Below are 12190 nucleotides of genomic sequence, written 5' to 3' on the forward strand. Positions count from 1 at the left end.
TGCTGAGGTGGTATGGAAGCCCAGGTTTGTTTGGCAGTGGCCTTCAGCTCATCTGCATTTTTTGGTCTCTTGTTTTTCATTTTCCTCTTGACAATACCCCATAGATTCTCTATGGGGTTCAGGTCTGGTGAGTTTGCTGGCCAGTCAAGCACACCAACACCATGGTCATTTAACAAACTTTTGGTGCTTTTGGTAGTGTGGGCAGGTGCCAAATCCTGCTGGAAAATGAAATCAGCATCTTCAAAAAGCTGGTCAACAGAAGGAAGCATGAAGTGCTCCAAAATTTCTAGGTAAATGGGTGCAGTGACTTTGGTTTTCAAAAACACAATGGACCAACACCAGCAGATGACATTGCACCCCAATCATCACAGACTGTAGAAACTTAACACTGGACTTCAAGCAACTTGGGCTATGAGCTTTTCCACCCTTCCTCCAGACTCAAGGACCTTGGTTTCCAAATGAAATACAAAACTTGCTCTTATCTGAAAAGAAGACTTTGGACCACTGGGCAACAGTTCAGTTCTTCTTCTCCTTAGCCCAGGTAAGACGCCTCTGACATTGCCTGTGGTTCAGTAGTGGATTAACAAGAATACGACAACTGTAGCCAAATTCCTTGACACGTCTGTGTGTGGTGGCTCTTGATGCCTTGACCCCAGCCTCAGTCCATTCCTTGTGAGAGTTCACTCAAATTCTTGAATCGATTTTGCTTGACAATCCTCATAAGGCTGTGGTTCTCTCGGTTGGTTGTGCATCTTTTTCTTGCACACTTTCTATTAACATGCTTGGATACAGCACTCTGTGAACAGCCAGCTTCTTTGGCAATGAATGTTTATGGCTTACCCTCCTTGTGAAGGGTGTGAATGATAGTCTTCTGGACAACTGTCAGATCAGCAGTCTTCCCCATGATTGTGTAGCCTAGTGAACCAAACTGAGAGACCATTTTGAAGGCTCAGGAAACCTTTGCAGGTGTTTTGTTTATTAGCTGATTGGCATATCACCATATTCTAATTTGTTGAGATTTGTGAATTGGTGGGTTTTTGTTAAATGCGAGCCAAAATCATCACAATTAAAAGAACCAAAGACTTAAACTACTTCAGTCTGTGTGCATTGAATTTATTTAATACACGAGTTTCACAATTTGAGTTGAATTACTGAAATAAATGAACTTTTCCACAACATTATATATATATATATATATATATAGACTTATTGCTGGTTGTCTGTGTGCAGTAGGAGATTTTATTTTTGTAGACCGACTCCTCAAGAGCGGTTTTGAAGCTCAAAGTGTGCAGAGCGGGCCGTCGCCATCCTGGCAGCGCGTCACCGCGCGACTCTCCCGGAAAATCGAAAATGGGCAAAAAGGCGGGAGTTGGTTGCTGAAGCCACGCCCACCTAGCACGATGGCATTATCAGAAGCGGCAATCCACCTGTCACTCAAGTGGCCACGCCCTTAATTATGCAGAACTTTAAGGCTTAATATAATTTAAACGGATGAGTTATAAAAAAATTCAACCCCCTCACAGTTGTCATGAAGGGCAAAATTAGCAATATAGACCAAAATCATTTTTTGAAACCAGGCTGTAAACATGTTTTTTTCTGCTGTAAAGTTGGCCATTTTAACATGGGGAGTCTATGGGATTGACTATGTTTTGCAGCCAGCCTCAAGCGGCCAGTCGATGAATTACAGTTTTAGTCACTTCCTTATTGGCTTCATGAGAGAGAGCGGGAGGTTGCCGCTCGATATATATATATATATATATATATATATATATACTTTCGTAGAGTGTTTTTGATTGTTGTTTGAATATATAACGGGTGAGTCATCTATGTTCTGTTAGCATAAATACATGTCGTGGACAGATGGGAGAGAGTGGCAAGCTGATTCAGAATAACCGAGTACATTTATCAGCTTGAGTGTACTATTTGACCTCAACAGGATTGAAAGTACTAATGCCATTGCCATTGTCTTGAAGTTGATTCTGGCATTCAGCGTGGTTCAGAATTTGCAGTGGTCAAACACAAGTTGTTTTGAGGCTTTGAGGGAATGTGGTAGATACACATGAAGAGGGAATAGAGCTTGTACAGAAGGTCAGTTGACGGAATCTCCTTTGTGGAGCACGAATTAGCAGAACCCAACAGGTTTCTTCTACTGCACTGTACAGGGTCTTGCACAGTTTACACAGAGAGTGTCTGAAAACTACAGCTTCAGCTTTGAAAAGTCATATTGAGGAAGTGGAGTTCAGGGTGGATGTTAAGTTATCTGCAGACATTGGGGTTAAAAACTTTGGTGAATTAGTAGAACATCCTTGTGAAGTTAGAAGCAGTGACCAAAATTAAGATTTGGCAAGTATCAAATGTGTAAAAACTAGCTTTATTAAGTAAAGTGGGCTTTCAAGTCATACTAAAGAAAATTGTGTAAAGTGTGTTTTAAATTCATTTTTTAAATAAATGTTTTTGTGTCTTATTGATAGATTGATTATGATGTTCCAAATAAGCCATTTGGTCAATAAACAGTAAGATAATGGACTACAGAGTGCTGTAAACAGAGGCTTGAGTGTTCTCTACAAGTTGTAATAAGTTTGTTGACTGAGGATTGAGTGTTGTAGAGGCTTGAGTGTTCTCTACAAGTTGTTTAACGAAAATGAGCCCAGAAGGTGTTACTAAAGTTTGTTTAAACATTTGGTCAAAAAATGAAGAATGGAGTCACACAGCATTTCAGAAGGTGTTATTTTTTTTATTTTATTTTTTTATGGTTTAAGGCCTGTTATCTGTATTTTACAATATAACACATTAATTGTTCTATTTTTAATTAAGCCAGTTTCTAATAATAAATTAGATAATTTCTTTAAATTATCTTGTGATTACAAAACAATAATTAAATTAGGAACATAGATCATATAAACATAAAATGCAGAAGCATCCAAAAAGCATTCATAATGTTACAAAAAAAAAAAAAAAAAAAAAAAAAAAAAAAAAAAACATTGGTTGAGGTCAAAAACTTTTTAAATGAAATATCAGAATTACAAAATAATAATAATTTAAAGGCTATAGACATGCACTCTAAAATTTCTCATAATTAGGCAGGTTTAAATATTTAAAATGACAAAGGTCTAACTGAGCAAATAAGAAGGTTATAGCAATGTATTAATTACATTGAAGAATTCTTCAGACCTTACATAAAATCAAATATCTGAAGGTAAACATTTTCAAAATGTAGCTTTTTATTGAACAAGCAAAGCAGCATATTTACACAAATGCATCTGCATTGTACAAATGTTTCACCTGGGCATCCCAGTCACTTGCTAACAAATCCTAAAGTGCATTACACAAGGCCAAATCTTGTTCTTTTATAACTCTTCACATTCTAGGCATTAGAATTTAATAGTTAAATGCAGGTTTGCCATTACTCTTCTAAAAGTGTTTAACTCCTTCTGCTATACATACTTCTCAACTGATTTTATTTTGCATAAATCTCTAACTTTTGTTTATAACTGATTTATGGAACAGAGTAGTGCATAGTGAACATTACACACTTTACACATTTAAAAACTGGATTATGAATGTAGTAACACAGTGTGTGTGCTGTGAGAGAAAATTCAGCTTACACACAATTCTATACCACCATTGGTGATAGAAAATATATTGTTCAGAGGACATAGAACATTTCAAATCAAACATTTTCCAGAAGAAGTGTTTACATTTCAAATGCAAGTTTAACACTGCTTTGGTGTACATGCATTAGTCAACACCTTAGCATATTAGTCATACAGATTTTTGAGCCTAGTTAGGGAAAATGCTGTTGATTATCAACGGTATGACCTGATGTTGCTTCATACAGTGTAGCACTACAAATGTGCTCAGAATCCACTCTAACATAGAGCACGAACACAGTAACCATGAGTGCAGCAAACCACACCACTGTCAAAGTCAACACAGAAAGGTAAAAAAAAAAATATGACAGGGGTATGTCAATGTACCCCTTAAGAACTGTATAAAAGTCCCACTAGAGATGTCACTGTTACGGTCCGCAACATATTTTTGCTTACACTAACAGAGGGACTGCTGGCTGAAATTAATATAAATGGGAAATGAGTTGAAAACCCCTCCACCTACAGCTTCTGCAGATGCCATAAAGGTCTGCCATACACGAGATCTGAAAAGTGCACTTGTAGTACATAAAGAGAATGTCAGTGAGGAACAGTCACATACTTGCGAGAGTTCAGGATCATTTGACTGTTTTTAAGGCTTTCAACCGAGAGTGATCGAGTGCAGAGAAATTTGGCAGAGTGTCAAACTTTGGGATTAAGGAAGATGTGAAGAAGAATGGAAAAATACAGGAATACTGTAACCTCTGGAAAGAATGCAAAATCAAACAGTCCAAACTCGATAGAAATGGCCAATTTTTGTAAAAAGTCAAACAATAAACATTGTCATGATTTGCTCACCCTCGACTCATTTTACTCAACGTTGTTATGACCACTATACTGTTCTTTTTTTTTCATTTCATGGAACACAATGAAGACTTCAGTGCTTTGGTGAAGGAAATTTTAAGTAAATAATGATTAAGGGGATCACCCACTGACCTTCTTGTAATTTCAAACCTGGATGAATTTCCTTTCTCTTTGGAACACAAATGTTGATATTGAAAGAAAAATGGAATTTCTTGGACCCCACTGGCTTTCAATGTATGGGCAAAATCTTCTGTTGTGTTCCGCAGAAGAAATAAAAGTCATACAGGTTTGTAATGATTTTCCTTTTTGGTAAACCATCCCTTTGAAATTATAGTATTCTCCTTGCAAAAAGTTATTATATGGCTTCAGAAGGCTTGGAACATAGAGCACAAGTTGAATGGACCAATTTTGTGATTTTATGGTTTGTTTTTGGAGCTTGACAATCATCAATATGAACTTTCAATGTACTTAAAAGAGCATGCATGAAGGTTCTTCAAAAGCTCTCCTTTTGTGTTTCATGGAAAAAATATCAGCATAATAGTTTAGAATACAATGGGGGTCAGCAAATGATGACAGAATTTTCACTATTCGTTTTAACACTTGAGCTTTAACACTTAAACCCTAGAAGTAGGAAAACAAATAAACACTATAAAATGTCCTCAGTAAACTGAGAAATCAACAGTCCAGGAAAAGGTATTCCCTTTAGAATGTAGCTTCTTACAGTGGAAACAAACGTTCAGTATAGAGTTGTTACTTTGGCTGAAAAGAGAACAGTGGAATAGTATCTTCATTCCAATATCTGGAGATGATAGTGGACGTTGGCGATGTGCATAGGGGGTTTCTGGGGTGAGAAGTTCAGGAGAGAAGAAGAATCCCCTGATGGGGGCTGTCGCTAGGAGTTTTGTAGAAGGCGTCTATAATGGGGCATGACTTCATGCTCTGGGAGATGTAGGTTGAACTCTAGAGCCACCAGAACGGGGAACTCAAAGGCTATCAGCTCTCGACGGTTCACCCTAAACCTCTCCTCCAGTTTCTAAAAGGAAAGAGATCAGATTTCTCATTATATAACAGCAATCAAAGGAAATCGTTACACATCACAAAAACATCCAAAAAATACAGAGTAATGAGATTTAAATAATGCTCATTTTTTGTCACATTAGGTGCGTTTCCATTACAAATTTGCGCAAAACTTTGGCAATATTTTATAAATGTCGATTAAAAAAGTATTGCTAAATGACGGCGTTTCTATTATGCGATGTTATGCAACTAAAATGGAATTTTTTCCTCTCACGAAAAGTCATAGCAACGGATTTTGATGGGATTTTGGCTACACTAGCCATTATATTTTTTTGAAGGAGGCATATGCGCATATCTTGTCAGAAGCAGAGCGGAGAGCAGCTTCTGGGACATACTGTGGCGCGACTGGTAACACAAGCGTTAACTAGAGTGGCCGCAATCAAATATAAATGTAATAAATATAAATGTACACCATGTGACTTGTTAATACGAAAAAAAGTTCCATTGCAGTTTTGCACATTATTCCTTTTCTGCATTGCCTGAAAAACCACCTCATGTGAGCGTAAATTTTTTTTTTGCGATATATGGGCATTTTTGCAAAATTGACACGTTTCCATTAGGCGTATTTTCAATTTGCAATTTCAATTTGCAATTTCAATTTGCGCAATTTGAAGGGTAATGGAAACACGCCTAGTGTCTAGCTAGATCAAACCAAACTAAAACTTTAATGAAATATATTTTCCCACTAATAAAAAGATTTTATCATTAGCTAGCTCCACACTGGAGAGCTGCTTTATCCCTGTGGCCTCATATGAGGACATTATATTTTTGTGAATTTCTCTGAGACTGTACATGCCACAGTTTTAAGTCTGGATGTCCAGTACAGAGCACATTCAGGTCTTTTCAGAGATACCTAATGATTGGATGTTTCACCATGACCACTCCCTCTTCTTGGTCATCAAACATGTCTGTAGTGTTGCTTTCGTCAATGAAAATTATGACTAAATATCATCGTCAACGAACCTTTATCATGTGACGAAAACGAGACATAACGTAAATGCTGGTCATGTGACGATGACTATAAATTAAATGCAATATCCCCCCCTTGTTTTTTTTTTTTTTTTTATGCAATATCATTGACGAATGTGGTTTAAAAAATAAAAACTATGCTAAAATGTCTCTTCATTTTCATTGACCAAAACGAGACGAAACAAAATGTTTTAACGTTATTTTGTCTCGTTTAGTCGCTATTATTATTATTTTGCAGTATTTCTGTTTCCTGTGTCTCACTGCGCAGACGCAACCGATGTCATTTCCTCAAGTCCCACTCGTGGCATTATTTATTTAGAAGATGACAACAAACAAAGTTAAGCGGGATTTATACTTTCGCCTGGCTCTGCTGACTGCGAGCGCACCTTCCCAAACGGACGAGGCTTTTATACTTGTCGCGTTCGCCGTTGTACTATTCTTTGAAACGACAGGGGAGTGACGAGGAGTTATTGTCCTGTAAAATCATAGGGAATTACCGGTGAGAAGAAGTCATTTGTCAATACAAGTCTTGTGATGAATGAGTTGATGAATTAATTTCTTTATGTACAAATTTAAAACAATCTTAAACTATTGGCTGTATTACGCATCAAACACAAGACAACTTTAAGCAAATAGTGTATAATTAATATCTAAATGAATTCTAATTCTATATTATACAATAAAAATAAAATGTACTTCAAATAAGAAGCCTTGGACAAACTATGCAAACATTTTTTTCCAAACACAGAGAAAGGGACTGATGGCCGGCCAGCCGAGGTTCATCTTTGGGAGAAAAATTTGCAGATTATTATTATTATTATTATTAGATAATTTTTTTTTATTGTTTTTATTTTTTTTTATTTAAATGTATGTGTGTGTACTTCTAAAATGTTTGGTTGGTAAAATAAATGTTGTAAATTCAAATCAGAGAGTCTTCCGTGTCTGGAATGGATATATTCTTGAGTCTATAAGGTAACAATAATATAATAAGATAACTTTGTTTGAAATGGGTTTGGCTAAAATAAAACTTTTGGTTTTCGTCTATACTTCTAGGTACTTGTACTATATGACTTGGGTTAAACAGAATTGCATTACTAAAAAGAGACTATCATACCCATTTTTCATGACTAAAACTAGACTAAAATGTCATCAGTTTTCGTCGACTAAAACTAGACTAGACTAAAAAGAGTATGAACGTGACTAAAACTAATAAAAAACTAAAATGACAGCTTCACACAAAGACTAGACTAAGACTAAAATTAAAACAGGCTGCCAAAAACAACACTACATGAAATTAATTTAGTGACACTCTTATGGAAATATGATAATTTTTTGTAATTATCATTAAATCTTTTAAATGTGTGTCATAAATCAACATAAATCTCCACACTGGAGAGTTGCTTTATCCCTGAGGCCTTTTATTTGTACATTATGTTTTTTATGAGGACACTATATTTTTGTGAATTTCTCTAGTTTTAAGTCTGGATGTCCAGTACAGAGCACATTCAGGGCTTTTCAGAGATACCAAATGATTGGATGTTTCACCATGACCACTCCCTCTCCTTGGTCATCAAAAATGTCTGAAATTAATTTAGAGACACTCTTATGGAAATATGATAATATTTTGTAATTATCATTTAAATCTGTCTAATTTTTAAATTGTGTGTCATAAATCAACATCTCAGGAAAATTTTATGGGGTTTTCAAATCAAAATATGACTTTCGGTACGAAACAGGACGTTGATTTCATACATGTCCTCATATGAGGACACTGGAACTAATGATTGTCTTGTTTTTATTGTAGAGTTTTTTGTTAATTCTTTTATGCTACTTATATATTTCAATATTCTATGAAATAGTATATATATTATATTATATTATATTATATATCTTGTCAATTATTACTCCCATTATAACACTTCTTTTTTCATTACATGTTGCCCCAAAAACACATTAATATGCAAATTAGATTAAGTTTATAGATACATTGTATATCATGAGAAAACCTGTTTATGGTCATTTATGGTCACAAGAAAAATTGTATATTGAATCATTCTGTTATAATATAGTTGACAATCATCTTTATAAACAGTTTGGTAAAAAAAAAAAAAATGTATATTGAATCATTCTGTTATGACATAGTTGAGAATCATCTTTATAAACAGTTTGGTAAAATGTTCATTCATGTCTTTCTACCGAGGACATAGCATAACTTATGAATTAAATATCGTTACATTATTTTTAATGCTCTAAACAATGTAAAGATATGGAAAAAAAACTATTTTATTTCTGAAAACTTTTTTCTCAGGTCTCAAGTTATAATTCTAACTGAAAGGGACACTGACTCTGGTTTTTCATGTTTAATACTTTAAAGCTGCTTGATTTAAGGCTAATCAATATAACTGTACTGTTATATAAATAAAAGTGACTAGACTGGACTTTTCTTTATTGGAGTGCCGAACTTCAGAGTTCCTGCAAACATCCACATCGCAATAATCAAATGTGTTCTTAAGTGCTGCCTTCACACCGCGGTCAGTTTTTGGTGTGTTTATTTTGTTATTGAGAGGAAAGCGCGCAGTATATATTTACATATTTATCCAAATGCTGCTCAGCAGCCTCAGGTTCGGATCTGCTCCGTTTGCTCTAATCTGAAGCGCTGTCTTCTTCTTTTGAGAGCAGGATTACAGTCTTGCGCTACAGCGCCACACTGGTCAAACCATGTTATTGCAGGCTCTTACATTAGGTCATATGAGATCAAACGACTACTCGACAACAAAAGTATTTGGCGACAATTTTTTTATTGTCGACGTTGTCGATAATGTCGACTAATCATTTCAGCCCTATTTAGTAGCTGTGGTTGCAAGCCCACAATTTGGGATCTTCATGTAAGGAGTGTCAGTGTGCAAAGATAATCTCACATCAATCAGAAGCTTGACTTCGTGTTTCTTTAGGTCTCCTCCGATCTTGGCTGCGAGGAGGACGCAGGCACCAGCGCAGAGTTTGCGGTTCTGTTTGTTGAGTTTACCCTGGAGCACCAGCTTCTCAAAGTAAACGAAGGCCATGGCCACAGTGGGCTCCTCATAGCCGCACTCCTCCTGAGCTAGTTTACGGATCTCTCTCTTCAGGCTAGAACACAATACATAAGGCCACGTACATCAGTACTCAAGTTATTTTTAAAAGGCTTGTCACAAGTTCTTCTACAAAAGGACAGTGAATAAATCAAAAACAATTAGCTGAAACTCTTGATATCACCCAGTTCATTCTACACTTTCTGCTTAGTGGCCCATAACAAATAAAGAGCAGGTTCATAAAACCACAATCTGCTTTGTTTTTCTGGCAACAATTCTTGGTCTTCACACTTGCAGCATATGAATAACTTGGCCATTGGTTTGGTTTGATTCCAAATTACAACCAATCTTAACTAAATAAAAAGTATTATGACCTGTGTAAAGGATTAAATCCTGAATAATTTATTTTCTTAACTGCTTTCCAAGGATTGACAAATTGATGTCAAAAAACAGCATTTGATTGTTTCAGATATTGTAAAATATGTAAAAATTATGTGTGTACTTATGTGATTTGCTGGATCATTTAGAATTATTTTGAACCAGAAATACATCTTGAGTGCTATGTTTTATTCTACTCCAAAACACTGCTGAGATATGTTTTTTTTATATTTAATTATATTTAAATATTTGATATTTAATTTTTTTTTTTTTTATTTTTTTTTTTTTTTTTTTTGAAATTTTTTTTGGAATGTTTATTTGAATTTATTTATTAACTTCATACTAAATTAAAGAGCATCGAAACAAGTTGTTTGCATTTCACATTAAAGAGCATCGAAACAAGTTGTTTGCATTTCCCGATATAATATTGTCATTAAAAAACAGAATATGAAATTGCTTTGCTTAAAAACCATGTTTCTCAATAAATGGCTCTTCACAACAGCCATCTCAAAACAATATTACATGTCACATAGTATTATCTTGATTTTTAAAAATGCAAATGTTATTTGGTGGTGAAAAAATTTTGCTGTTGTGATTCAAGGGTTTTGAGTACATCACTGCCAAATTTTAATACTTGGCATTAAATGCTTAGCATGTAGACTGCTTTACCAACATAAAACAATCATACAAAGAACTGGATACCAACATCCTTACCTTCTGATCTTGCTCAGTGTTAGACGGATATGAGGAAACTTCTCCTTAAAAGTCTCATTCATGCCCTTCTTGAGATCAGAGGGTTTGACATACTCAATAACTGTGGTCTGGAATAAAGAGTGGATATTCATTGAGACTGGCTGTCAAACATACATATGAGTACACACATACCACACGGGTTTTCCACTGGGTCACTGAAACATTTGCCAAGGTTACAAAGCATGGGGAATTGGTTTTGTTCTGGAAATGGTTAGCAGATTTTCATGCTCAATCGTGCTTCTAGATTTTCACTTAAAACTTTATAATAATCCTAATTTCCAATTTTTAAAATACAATCATGGAATGGAAATAATGGATGTTTATTGTTGCACGCACATGGGAGATAATGATACAAATGTTCGGGGCCTTGTTCTTTTATCCCAAAATAATGTGCATGGGAACTGCAAGCCAATTCTTTTATACATTCTTGCTGGCAACTTTCCTTCAAAAAACACAATAGCGATTGTTACAAGCATTAAATAACCAACAGAAGGAAGGGGAAGGCTGTCTCCTGAAAAAGCTGAGTTTTTGAGTTCAAATACGTGTCTACTACACAATGCAAAAACAAAAACAAAGCTGAATAGGAAATTAAAATAGTCTTCTGTTACGCAAGCATGTAAAATGTAGGTAAAATCACTTTCAGATGCTAGCTGCTATTTGAAAAAAGTAATTAAAGTTGCCAACAACAGAAAAGAGAGGATACAGAACAAATAAATAATGAAGACAAACAAAGGCATAGTGTTTCTTCCAGTGTTTAGAAGTAAGACAAGCATTTTTCAAGGTCACCAGTCTGGTATTTCTGAAATGTTCATTACTAATTAACTGACAACTAGGGACTAAGTTCACACTGTAACAGTGAACAATAAAAGTCAAATCACTGAGTGACACAAGTAACATGACCTGTCTTTTTAAAAACATACTCCACAGGAAAGAAAAATCTCATAAAAGAACTTTTCAATTGTTTCTTAAAGTCTCTTGCTTCTCAAATTTTTTTCTCTTGAGAAAAAGTCTAGTTTCAGATAAGATCTCAAACTGTGCTCAGATCTGTTAAGATACCAAATGCCGTGATCAAGTCATCCATCCCAACATAAACTTACTTTTTTACATCAAATTCACATTTAAAGACCACATTTTCTCAGCTATGTTATCCATATTCATGTAATATTTCTGTACTCTTAATTTATATAAACATTTGTTTCTATTTTTCATGTATCCCGATTAGAAAAACCTGAAATAAAGAAGTAAAATAAATAAAACTTTATATACTTTATATATTCACTTATTTAGTAGTAGTATATTTTTATGGCTGTCAAATAAAAATATATATACATTTTTTATCCTGCTTTAGAGCACCATTAAATTAAAAATAATAATAATAATAATAATAATAATAATAATAATAATAATAATAATAAAATCTGAATTACAATAAAAGTTTCTGTTCAGGTTTAAACACTACACATTACTTTAACAATAGGTAAAAAAAGACATGTT

The 12190-nt window shown here is 34.7% G+C and overlaps 1 protein-coding gene across 4 annotated transcripts in view; it reads right to left on the reverse strand.

The window, feature by feature from the left end:
• Positions 1 to 3199: 3199 nt before the first annotated feature.
• The window catches only part of LOC109073999 (CDK5 and ABL1 enzyme substrate 1-like), a 31482-nt gene continuing 22491 nt past the window's right edge, over positions 3200 to 12190 (reverse strand). For all 4 annotated transcript variants that reach the window (XM_042771193.1, XM_042771177.1, XM_042771182.1 and 1 more), the window contains 3 exons: positions 10658 to 10764; positions 9416 to 9623; positions 3200 to 5484 (listed from right to left, as the gene is read on the reverse strand). In XM_042771193.1, the coding sequence (XP_042627127.1) occupies positions 5344 to 5484; positions 9416 to 9623; positions 10658 to 10764 (456 nt within the window). In that variant the 3' untranslated portion in view covers positions 3200 to 5343. The remainder of the gene's footprint in view (positions 5485 to 9415; positions 9624 to 10657; positions 10765 to 12190) is intronic.

This window comes from Cyprinus carpio, chromosome A2, assembly GCF_018340385.1.
Source record: "Cyprinus carpio isolate SPL01 chromosome A2, ASM1834038v1, whole genome shotgun sequence".
Taxonomy (NCBI): Eukaryota; Metazoa; Chordata; class Actinopteri; order Cypriniformes; family Cyprinidae; genus Cyprinus; species Cyprinus carpio.